The sequence below is a fragment of the Chaetodon auriga genome, chromosome 11 (genome assembly GCF_051107435.1).
Source record: "Chaetodon auriga isolate fChaAug3 chromosome 11, fChaAug3.hap1, whole genome shotgun sequence".
NCBI classification, from domain to species: Eukaryota; Metazoa; Chordata; class Actinopteri; order Chaetodontiformes; family Chaetodontidae; genus Chaetodon; species Chaetodon auriga.
This window is the reverse complement of record NC_135084.1, coordinates 18,489,149-18,501,936: the sequence shown is the minus strand read 5'-3', so window position 1 is coordinate 18,501,936 and position 12,788 is coordinate 18,489,149. Positions and strand designations below refer to the sequence as shown.

At 42.8% G+C, this 12,788-nt stretch overlaps 1 protein-coding gene across 3 annotated transcripts; it reads right to left on the bottom strand.

The window, feature by feature from the left end:
* Nucleotides 1–8: 8 nt before the first annotated feature.
* On the bottom strand, nucleotides 9–8,839 carry LOC143328644 (monocarboxylate transporter 9-like). Of its 3 annotated transcripts, none has more exons than XM_076743913.1 (6): nucleotides 8,592–8,839; nucleotides 7,065–7,322; nucleotides 4,974–5,117; nucleotides 3,931–4,026; nucleotides 1,911–2,789; nucleotides 9–1,633 (listed from the first exon to the last, which is right to left on the bottom strand). In XM_076743913.1, the coding sequence occupies exons 2-6, from the start codon at nucleotides 7,261–7,263 to the stop codon at nucleotides 1,449–1,451; spliced, it is 1,503 nt and encodes a 500-aa protein (XP_076600028.1). In that variant the 5' UTR covers nucleotides 7,264–7,322; nucleotides 8,592–8,839; the 3' UTR covers nucleotides 9–1,448. The 3 variants fall into 3 exon arrangements, with proteins under 3 accessions (XP_076600028.1, XP_076600026.1, XP_076600027.1); XM_076743911.1 differs by lacking the exon at nucleotides 8,592–8,839 and adding an exon at nucleotides 8,079–8,336; XM_076743912.1 differs by lacking the exon at nucleotides 8,592–8,839 and adding an exon at nucleotides 7,428–7,543.
* Between the last annotated feature and the right edge of the window lie 3,949 nt (nucleotides 8,840–12,788).

The following is a 12,788-nucleotide window of genomic DNA, read 5'->3' as shown; positions in this document are numbered from 1 at the left end:
ACTCAATGTCTTTAATTCAAATATATTTTATTGGCACTTTTTAAATAAAATAATAAAACAGGAATATAGACATATATAATACTGGCATAAAAAATAAGAGTGGCTAAAATGTGACAGCCAAACATACTTCCACTTCTAGGTTGGTACTAATTGTACCTCATCTGCACCTTGTAAATATCCTCTACAAACACAGAAAGCAAACACTAACGTCCCAGATTTACCCTTACGCCTGAAACTGGAACTATCAAAAATATCTGTAGTGGTATATTTAACAACATTCAAGTGTTTCTAAAAGCCTATTGCAATGTATTCATTACAATTATGATCACAATAATCAACTTTCAACTTAACGAAACAGTTTCTTACAGCTCTGTGGCCGTTTTGTGCATATAAAAGTCACTAGCACATAGGACCTTACAAACTAGTGCTAATACAAAAGTTTATCAAACAATGCACACAGACGAACCTGGTATACGAACATGCGTGTGCAGACAGATACACACACAACATAGTGTACACACAAACACACACACACACACACACACACACACACACACACACACACAAACACACACACACACACACACACACACACACACACGATGGAAAAGGACCAGCCTGGTCAAACCGAATGCCAGCAAAGGTCATGATAATCATGCCACAAAGAGAATCAACATGCTGCTATGGTTGGAAATACAGTAAGATCTCTTCAGTGTTTTTACATGTTTTTGAATCAGCATAACTATTCAAAAAGTCTCTGAGTGATCCATAAATAGGAGGTATGCAGAACTTAATGCATCTTTTAAAAAAAGTCACTTGAAAACTGAAAATTATCAACAAAGCAAGGCTTTTGTATTGATCCAACAGGCATTATGTGTTGACAGGCATTGACTATCATTGATGCTTTGGTAAGATACATAGTGATGTAATTAAGATATAAATTAAAACTCGAATACAAAATAAAAATGTGTTGCTAAAATTACCATTATCAAAAAAAACGGCTTCTTACTTCATTCCAATCCCTGTATTCTCTGTTCCAGTTTAAGTCCTGGGAGATTTTTTTTTTCTTTGTGCATATTTATTTATTTTTTTATTTTTACATAAACATGATGTAGAATTGGGGAGTTGAACAATATTGTTCAGTTGACCTCGTAAAATGAGGCAATAATGAAAAAAATCAACACAGGTCTCAGAGTCAAACCTTTAAAAAGATCATTTGGTTTGAACCTGAGAAACGCAGGCAAGTACAGAGCAAAGGCCTGTATTTCAAATCCTCTGACAAGTGTTTTGGTATATTAGAACCTGGCAGCAGAAATAAGGGGGCAAGCCCTATACAGTATAGTTACAGAAAGAAAATTCCTCCTAGAGGTCGGTCAGGTATAGTTTGTCAGTGGACAGTTGCTGGGCAGTAGGGGTGAGATTTGCGTCCTTCTGAAAGGCGCTCGTGTTCAGGCTACAGAGGCAACTTTGTCACAGTTGCTGGTGTAATGGACGTCTGGTCTTTCCGTCTCGGAGTGCTTCCTGTTCCAGCAGGGAAGGGTGAGCAGAGTAAGAATGACTGCTCCCAGGAGCACACAGCCCCCACTAAAGAAGAACGCCAAGTCATATGACTGTGTCCAGTCAAAGAACCACCCTGGGAAAGTGATGAGAAAAACAGACATTGTGAGCATAGTCAGCAGGGATTCCTGGCAGATACAGCAGTCAGCGAAATGATGACGAGCTGTCTTCTTATTGAAGTCGACATGCCCCTGGCTTATTTAGTTTTTTTAAAATATCTCTGAAAACGTGACCTTGCAACACTTTTATCTATGCACAAAAAATAAATACCTATATATCTATACCTCTTCTATTTAACTAATAAGGCCAGTGTTGCAACGCTTACAAATTTAGATAAAAACAAGCCCTCCTACCTACTACAGGGGGTCCCAGCATGATCCCAAATCCTCCGAAGAACATGAGGACACCATGGGCTTGTGTCAGTCTGTCCAAGCCAACAATCTTAGTGGTAATGTAAGAGGTGAGAGACCAGTTTCCAGAGAAGAAACCCAGGATGACAGACAGGATCTGCAGTCCCGTATAACTTTTAGTGATAGGGATGAAAAGCACTGATGCACTCCCTGCGAACATGGTGAAGGCGTACAAATAGATGCTGTTGATCCACCTGATGTCCACCAGCACACCCAGCACTAATTTACCCACACAAGTGGCGATGGCCCCTATTGATACCAGAGGAATGACACTAACTTCCTCAATAAGTCCTTGACTCTGGGCAACATCCTCTATAAAGAGCACAGGAGGGTACGCCCCCAGGCTGAACAGGAAGACAGCAATACAGAAGGCCACCATGGCTTGGTCTTGCAGGATCGCATATATGGAGTGCATGTACTTCGAGTAAGCCTGCTGCTTCTTCTTAATGACTTTCATGATGGCCAACCCAGACAGAAAGCTGCTTTTCTTCTTTTCTGTCTGATTGGCCAAGTCCTTGGCATCCATTGTGATGAGCAGTTCCTTCACCATTAAAGTTTTCTCTGGAGTGGTTGCAGTGGAACCTGCTGTGATCTTCAGGTCATCCAATGGGGGTTTCTCGAAAAGCTGCTCCTCTGTGTTGCGTTCCAGGGCGGCCTTCTGTTTGAGGTAGTACCCTGGCATGTTAAGGGGTCTCATGAAGCCGGCGCAGGCCATGAGGTTTAATGCTAAAGCTCCAATGATTAGCAGGCAGCCATCCAGGCCATACAGCACAATCAGTTCATTCTGAGCAGTGGCATAGATGAATGCTCCAACGCTTGTGCCTGGGTGAGCAGAAGGACGCAGAAATTCAGTGTCTGAGTCAGAGAGTGACAGATCAATCAATACAAATTAAAGCCATTATGTGTAGAATTTTATGTGAGTATGGCACCTTTCAAATTATTCTGATGGCATGTGTTTTTATTTGATGAGCTATGCATTCACCATATTTACATCTGATATTAAAATGGGGTGTGTATCTGGATACATTATCCAGGAAATAAATGATCCAGTCTTGCCTTAGTGTTAACACCTGATATTTCTAATGCTTTATTGTTATCCTCATTGAGATCAGATCATTGAGATCGGATCACTGTCCTCCAGAGGAGAACCAGGTGGCGGCACATCAGCCTAAGATTTTTGGGGATCTTGTGAGTTTTGAGACAGGGGAATCTTTCTAAACTTTGTAACAAGCTGTCTACAACAGTTATTTGTCCCTTCATATGAATTCAGCAAATCAACACTTGAAGTTATTCCTTTCTTTGCATGAAAAATATTGTGTCATGTTGTTCCTTCGTGTTGCAGTACCAGCATGTAGGCTACTGTGACTAGATAAATGATACCTTGTTCAGCAGATCAGCTGCACAGACAACGCACACACACACAGTTATTTCTTATGGTCTATCATTCTTTTCCCATCTGGAATGCTTTCATTTTTCACATAGTTGACTAACTTATCTTTTGGTGATGTCATGGCACATGATAGATGAATAATCAGTAAAGAGCCGTGTCTCTTTCAGCCTTTTCGCTTTCTCGCTAAATTCGAACAACAATTTCATGTTAGCTAAAAACACGTGTGTATGTTGTGTATCCTGTGGATGCCAGTACATTGCTACCCAAGATCTGAACGCAATGCAAGTCAGACTACCTCCAGATGTGGTCAGGCAGATCTGATCACATTCCAATCATGACGCATCTACACCTTGCATGAAGTTGCCCTCGATGTCCTGTCAACCTTCCCAAACCATTACCATCGATCTAGTCACTGGTCAACACTCCACGTCCCTACATAAGAGACCACTCTGCCTTTGCTACACTACAAATGTTTACCTCAGCATCCCAAGGCTCCCAGCAGCTCAAACATGAAAGAAGTGAGCATGGAGAACTGGTGTGCACCCAGTGAGCGCAGAGGGTGGGCGGCAGTACCTGTGGTGACAATGCCGAGGGCAAGGCCGCGTCTCTTGTCAAAATATTGACAGGTGATTGTCAACGTGGCTGTGTAGACCAGACCGCAACCCAGGCCTATAGCAGGAGAGAGGACAAAGACAAACAGAAAACAGATTTCTTTTAACCTGGGGTGAAAGAGGTGCTAGCGATTCACTTCTAAAAATACACAAGAAGGCAATTCAGTTCACAGTACCTGTCAGCCAAATGTGTTATGTTTAACGTATGAATTACAATGTATATAAATGCATGAGTTCAGAGGGCACTGTGCATAGGGTCTCTTGTGCAGTACAGTAAGCAAATCACAAAAGAAGCCTACAATGAGCAGTAAACAAGCTGCACGTGTGTGTACAGCCAGAACCAGCATCTGAAGGCCTCTCTAAAAATAAATGACTGTCTTCAAATATGCATGGCCTCCCCTGTCCACAGTCAGCTCTGCCTTTTGCACAGGCAGTGCTGACTGTGAAGGGTTTACCAGGATTAAGCACGGCTGGGCTGTCAGTTAATGTGCGATAACAGGTGGTGTTGGTCCCATGCGGGCACACTGGTGAGGGTGCTGAGGCAATAACGGGTCACATAGAGATCAGGCTGCGTCGTAATGTTATTGTTCTGTCAACATCCCTAATAAATACAAAGAGCGGTGTCAAACAAATGGTGCGATGCTGAAACTTTTATCTCGTTTTGGTGTAATTCCACATACTTTATGTGGCAGTGGTATTCATTAACTGGTAATTTAGGATATAGTCAGCCCCTGATGTTACATAATAGTTGGACTTGACGTGTGGCCCTGCTTGTTTCAAATGATTATACAATGTGTTATGAGATTCTCTTCTGTTAGACGGATAAGAAGCTTAGTTAACTCCCATGACCACGGCAACATCAAACACATTTTTTTCTCATACTTACAAGACCCAAGCCTCTACACGACTGTCTATTTGACGGTCAGGTGAAGTAAGTCTCCGGGCTGGATTGCTGCATTGACCTTACAGGATGTCCACCAAATTTATCATCAAGTGTTTCCTTACCGACCACAATTCCATAGGAGAAGATGAGGAACTGGACATTTGGAGCAAAGGCACTGAGCATCAGGCCGCCCGCCACCATCACGCCACTGAAAAAGGTCACAGGACGAGCACCAAAGTTGTCCACACATGCACTGCAGATAGGACCTGAAGGAGAAGAGGTAGAAAGACAGAAAAGAGACAAAGTCAGGCGGCGAAAGGGATACAAAGAGGGAAAAGGTGACAGAGGAACAAAAATATTAATGCATATATTCACATACATTTTGCTGCTTAACTCTGGATAACAAACAGGGACTGTGAGAAAATCACACCCCATCTCAGAATGCACTGCAGTGTCTGACCACGACTGCCAAATCACATTAGATTCAAACTGGCAACCTGTCAGAGGTGTGGTCACATCACTGAGGAGAACCATGAGAGGTCCAGTGTGAATGCCTCCCTCAAACATTTCAAACCAGTTGTGCTGATTGTTTAACATGTCAACATCCTTCCACTTTAATTTGGAGAAATCAACTTATTCCTCATTCATAATTGCCTTTACAAGAGTGTCCTGGCCAAGACAGGCAGCAGCATGCTAAACAAAGTCACAGTTATACAACATTGATAGTAAGATATCAGATCAAAGTAAGAGTGTACAAAATAAGACTTGAGGTCATTTTGTCCTGGATCACACGTGGGCAAATAGCTCAAAGCATCTACAGCCTGATGAGCCTTCCTCCAACTCCTTCAATCGACAGCAACTAGCTCCCCCAGAAACAAATCATTCTGGAACAAATTCCAAGCTGCAGGAGCAGCATACCTAGAAAATATATTTATCAGCTTGTTTCACCTCCTCACTACAGCTACAAGAATGTTTTTTCACTGCTGGCTGAATACTCCTGTGTCCTCGGGTTGCTTGACTCATTCACCATGCGACATTTACTGCTTTCTTCCCCTCTGAGCAGGGGGAAGACCGTGCCGTTGTGCAGCAGGAACTGCAGTGCTGCAGCTGTCTGACAGCTGGGACACGTGTCCAGGTCTTGGCCAAGCCCAAGGCCAGATCTGTCCAGTCATGATTTTCACCTCACCCCTCTGAGGAAGAGTACAGCAAGAAGCCAGACAGGCGGGTGAGCTCTGCCTTAGATGGAAATGTCAACTAAGAGCACTATCTATCACTGATCCTGTTTGCTCAACACAGTTGTGGATCATACCTTCATAATCATCTCCAGACAATACTGGGAGGTCCTGAGTTTCATTCTTTTTTTTTTCCTCTCTCTTAACAAGTACATTACATTCAGGCATCAGCTTTTACTTTGCTGTCACGCTCTTTCTTTTTGTTTCTGTTTGGGTTCAAGCAAGTTCATATACACAGACCTGCTCAACAAAGTCTGTGTATGTTTAAGTCTCTATGTTTCTCTCCCTGCCTGTCTCTCCATCTGTCTTACTTTTCCTCCCTCTGTGGTTAGATTACAGGGTAAGTGATCCTCCTACATTCATAGCATAGATGACTTGCACTTGTCTTGCTCTCCTAGAAAATCAATAAGAGCGACTCTGCTCAGGGAGCCACAAAGTGCCCATCTTTGTCACAGCATTGCCTTTTCTCTCCATCCCATTGAAGCATTACAGCAAGGGGACCTCTTTAACACCTGTAGCTATAACAAACAGATTCCCTTGTGATAGTCTGTATTGCTCCAGTCATTTGTCAGACTTTGAACAAGCATTTTGTCTGCTTTGTTATCAGTGGCATCATGTGCCATGATGATAGAGAAGGAAATAGGAAGGTAAGTGTAAAGGTGAGGTTCTTCTGCTCTACTTCAAGTGCGAAGCACATACTGCGTACTATCTCCCCCTCAATCACACGCATCAGCAAATATATTGCCCAGAATTATATGTTGTGCCAAAACATCAATTTATGGCTCAGCGTAGAATTAGCAGATGCTAAAACAATAATTTGGAAGGCAAAGTGGGGAAAGATTACAGACATTTTTCTCCATTTGCATCTAAAAAGCCACTCTAATATGACTCCAAAGGACCCTCTCCATGGAATTTGGCTCTTTAACCACGCTGTGGACCCCTGTCAAGGATTATTACATTATTACAGTGTGTGCTACTCACTGGCTATTAGTCCCACTCCAGCCACAAGGGAGCCCACCCAGGCCGTCAAGCCCTTGCCCTCCTGGAAAGCATGCAGCCATTCAGGGTACAGGACGCCCACCGACGAGGGTGATCCATACGACAGGAGATGGGCCATGAAGGAGGCCACAACAATCATCCATCCCCAGCCTCCATCCAGCACTTTGGTAGATGTAGTCATGGTGCTGATGTTACTGCTGCCCTCTGGGATCTGCTACAGCTTTGACAGAGGAGGGGTTCCTGGGAAGGAACAAATAACAAACATTAGAGCTGAGGTTAGGCTGCAAAATTATTCAAACGATGACAAGTGGAGCACAAGAAAGTTATTTCCTGTGACGGACTTACAGTAGCTTCCAAAATACACACTCATGCAACGCCTTGATGGAGTGAAAGCACTCGGCCTGCACAAACAGGTAACCTGTGTGTGTGTGTGTGTGTGAGGTCCTGAACATTGACTAACTAAAACTTCCCCAAAGGCAGCTGCTCCTTTTGTTCCTGAGTCTATAACCACACCTAGAAGGAGGAGAAAGTAAGCCGCACTACTTTGAGCCCCCCCCCCACCCCCCACCCCCCTCAGCCCTGCACCTTTAACCTGGCTCTTCCCTGATTCAGCTCTTGTTATACATATTAAAGAAACCCATCTCTTGTGCTAGCTGCAAGTTTTTCAGACCTCAGGTATTAATAATTTGTAGCAACTTCATAACGTCATACCTGCAGCAGCATTTAACCCCCTGGTCACACTTTGTTTACAATTAGGCTTCTTTGTGGGGGGGGATCTCTTAGCTTTGAGCATTTTGACGCCTAATGTTTCATTAAAATCTTACACAGTAATATTCTTTGAAAGTCACTAAATGCCCGCAAGCTCCCGATTCTGATGACATCACTGTTTTCACCAGCAATAACCGTATTTTCTCATCGTATCCTATTTTCAACACTTCAGCACAAACACAGGAATACAGTCCTTGTTATTTTGTTAAAAACACATGCAGCACTCACCTCAGCATCTACAAAAAACAGCGGAACCCTGCAGAGCTGCGCGTTATACGGGAACTTTCCATGTAGGATGGTTTCCCTGTTAAAACCCCTTCTTACAAAATCACTACATATAACATGAAGAAGAACGCCTCGTACATGCACGCCGGTCTGTCTGTGCAGGGATCTATGATGTCCGTGTGTGAGGAGAGCACCCTGCATCAACAATGCGCACTCTGCATCCGTTTCATACTGCTTTGTAGCCGGTGACAAAACCGGTTCAAAGCTGTTCTTGCTGGTCCAGCAACGGCTCGAACGCAGCCACGGGAGGAAGAGCGCAACTTCCTCTAGCGCGCCTGGAGCGCACAGCAGACAGAGGAGCGCAGAACTCAGGGATGCACCGGTCGTGGGTTTGAGGTCATTTCGCGCACTTCCTATTTTGTCTGGGCTAAGTCTGATGTCTTGAGTAATTGGTAAACTCAACGGGAAGCGCACTCTCACACATACACACACATGCACAAACACAACACTGTTTACCTGATGGGCTTCCGGCACGTGCGACACAAATCAGTGTCTTTCAACAAAGCACCGCATTAATCAACTGCAAAACGTGAAAATACGTAGAAATATACTATAAACACATGAAAAATGAACCTAACCGAAATCAACCCTGCTTATCTAAATACACTTCTGTTTAGTCATGCTGAAAGTTAGGGTTGATGCGCTCAACAGGGGTGCTGAGTGAATGAGCCGCTTCCTCTCCAGGAACTGTTAATATTGCCATCAGTCCAGTCTGAACCGGTTGACGGATGTTAACAACAAAACCACACTGCACCAGCAGGGTGCACTGCCATGGAGTCCTCCCCGGTGAGCTTTGATTAAAGCAACACATGCACAAAACTCTGGCATCAAATCTTAGCCGACCTTTCTATCGTTACTAGAAATTAAGAGGAGTTCGACGAAAATGACAGTGATACAGGAAGAGGCAGCAGCAGCAGCATGTAGGCAGTCTACCAGAGAGCTGTCATGAGTTAAAAATAGCCTGAAGGGAGTCTTGCAGGAGGAGAGATAGGTGACTGTTGATAGTGGTTTAATAATAGACAGTTCATGCATGAATATTATTGTTAGTAACTCTAAAGAGGAGGCCTACATTAACATTGAGTGGTAAAATAAAGTAGATGTAGCTAAGGAAACACATACGGGAATATATTTTGGATTAAATGTCTAGATTTTGACATTTTTTATTTTTGCAAGATCTGCATAACTTGGCTCCAACTTAAAAAAAACAGTCCTTTCTCTACCCAGAGCAACACACAGAAACTGGACAAAGTTCTGCATTCATGCTGCGGTGTAGGAGCAGAGAGAACACAGCAACATCATCAAAAAATGATTTCACAATGTGATCGCAGCCATTCTCATAACCTCAGGTCAGAAACGCTGATGAACCAAGTCAGGAGGAGGAAAAAAGCAGAGGAGTGGAGAAGAGAAAGGAGACAGGGGAAGGGGAACTCAAAGAAAAGTGGCCATGAAAGATGAAAGGCTGGGGAGCAGAGCAAGACTGGGGGAGGGGGAGAAGAGAAGACAAGAGGTGAAACGTGGTTTTCACTCTGAATGCTCCTAAAATTCTTCAGAAACTTTGATACTTTTTCCCATAGCCGAGTTCTGCTGCCAAGTAGGGTTTTACAGAAAAGATTTAGGCTCCATAATCCCCTTCTGCCTGAAAAATTAAGTGAAAAAAGAACAAGGGAGGCACAGTTAATTGTACTCTACACTGGCTTTGCATTGACACGTTGCTCCAGACCAGTTTCAACCAGATGTAGAGCATGTGGGGGACAGTCTGCAGGAATCTGAAGGAGGGTTGGGACTGGATTACAGTGCCACTATGGTTCACTGTAAACAGTATTGACTGATCCTAGAATCAATGTTGGTGCTGAATTTCACTTGCTTACATAAGTCATTCAATACATTTATTGACACATTTTCTGTTTCTGTAAATAGACTACTAATTCAACTGGGTCAGAAAAGTAGCATAGATGCTTAAGTTTTAAGTTTAAGGCTTTTAAGGTTTAAGGTTGCGATCTTTGCACAGAAAAGTCTGGCATTGGCTAAAATCCCCTCACTATTCCCACACTTACTGACAAAAAATATATCATTGTGTTCTCCTAATGTATCAATGATGTTGTTCATTGATTCCTAATGTATGAATACTAAAGCTGACAATTCAACAACTCTACACTGAGACGACACAGAGAGCTTGAGGACACATACAGTATAACGTCTGCTGGAGAAAATACTTTAGATCAGTGCCTTCTTTGTCATGGTGACCCTGTAATTACAACATCAGGCGGTTCCACTGCGCAGAGGCTGGGACACTGCTGACCTGAATAATTCTTAGCCTATATCTAAGCTGTCTACAATCCCAGACTCACCAGTAAACGCTCAACCCTGTGCCTTCCTGGAGGTCAATAATGTCCTCCAGTCACAGCTATCAGGGTTCAGACCTAATGCTGCGACTGCTGTTGTTGTTTGCGACATTGTTAATTTGCTTGATAAAAAACAGCAGTGTCTTGCAGTCTGTCTCGTGTTTTTGAGGCTGCTGATCAAAATGTTTGGCTAGATAAGTTGCACATTGCTGTTTAACCCAGACACTGCTGGCAGAACTCAAAACTGTTGTTGCAGATGTTTGGAAATGAAGCCCCTGAAATGTTGGTGTCCCACAAGGATCCATTTTGGGGCACTCTAATATTTACATGTATTCATTAATATACGGAATGTTTCTTCAAAAAACAATTTTCTATGAATACCATCTTTCATTGGCTCTACCGCAAATCAGTAACATGTATAATCACATGTAGCAAATTAATGGTCTGTGTGACAGAATATCACATGTAATTTGTGTAAAGTTTGACACATTATAATTAAAGTATAGTGAGCTTCAACATACGTAAAACCCTTTAAAATAGGTCAGTATAACCTTTTTCAGCCATATTTTTCAAATGTGTATGCAATTAGTGAGATAAACACCATGAACATTATCATATCAAAACATTGTGACTAGGGTTAAGCAACTTATAGGTCACCTTGTTAGCAGCTCAAACCCTTAATCATTACACCGTTGCTTTGGTCAGGATGACTGGTGAGGCTAAGCTTTTTATGTTGGTGTTCTTCTTGCAACAATAAAATAGGAAAACAATGATTTACCTTTTCTAAACCGTTGGACAAACTTCAGCAAGTGCTCCTCGACTATCAGGAGGATCACAGGCAAACTTGATGTAAAAGCACATGCAGTGGTATCAGCTGTTTGATGTTCCCCGTAATATGGCTTCCAAAATACTTTATCTTGATAACTGGAGATAATATATTTCTGCCCAAGACTACTTTGCCCTGGAACAAGTTTTTTTTTTCTTTGTTTATGTGCAATATACCTCAAAAATGTATGGTCACAATGAGAATTCAATGGGGAAAAATATTAAAAATCATCCTATTATGGCCTATTATAATATACGTATCACTTACGTCTGCCCTTGTTGCAGAGCTCCTACTCATCTGCAGCCCATTAGTAAACACATGCATGCACATATTTCTGTTTTACATGAGCTGACCTGATATTCTGGCATTTTTAAGAAATCTTCTCTTTCTCTCTCGCACTTTTGTGACACCTGAGATGTGGCAGCCTGCTGTTCTTTTCCGTAAGAGGCTTGGCAGGTGTAAACGCGCAGAGCCACCCTGCAGTCTGGATAAATGTCTGTTGGTTCGGCCATCACGCTCCATAAAGCTGCGGAGGTGAAAGGCCACTTTAGCACTCAGCATGGCCACCCTGAGCCTCCAGTCCAGATTCCTGCTTGGATTAGTTCAGGTTGCTGGCTTCAGACGCAAGAGAGAACACTGCAACGTGGTAGAAAAACACAGGATACACTTTGGCTGTGTCAGAGCTCTCAGCAAGTCTTCGGACAAAGCTATACCCATGTCACTCTAATGATGGGGTGTATATTTTGATTCTGGTCAGTTTGAACCGGCCGTATGTGTGAATGGGCTACAGTTACCTTTGGAAACCTAAAGGGAGCCTAATGTGTTGCATAGGTTGTCATTCTCGCCCTGTTATTCTGCCACCACAGTTTATTGCACCCACTTTACAATCATTTACACTGTCAAATGATCCTGGAGTGATTGATTCATGGAACATGAACACTCCCCTGGTCACCAACCAGTTAGAACCAGATAAAACCACTGTAGATAAGGAAATGAGCGTTAGATACTGACACAGAATTAAGAGTCAATGGAGCACTGGTGTTTAAAAGGCTTATATATAGGCCTGTATTTCAGTGTTTACCTCTACTGTAGGGATGACAACATCTGTCTGTTGGTTGATTGTTCTGCCACTTTGGTTCAGACTGAAATAACTCAACCAACACTGCATTGATTTTAACAATTACTGCATTATTGCTATCATTTTTGTTGTGTTTCACTACCCTTAAAATCAATATACAAGAAATACATGAAACGTGGTGGTGGTGCAGATGTACTCTATGTAGTCGGCCCTGGCAATTGACTGTGAGGTCAACTTGCTGTGGTCCAAGCTGAACTGATCACTTGAGGGGTCAAATGTAACTGGCCTGGACGTAGCAAATGCAGAGCAAAATGTAGTCATTTTTTTCGTGATTTATTTTAAATTAACAATGGCATCACAATTGTCAGTAAATATGGTTATCAGTCCCAAACTCTGCCTGCAGCTAT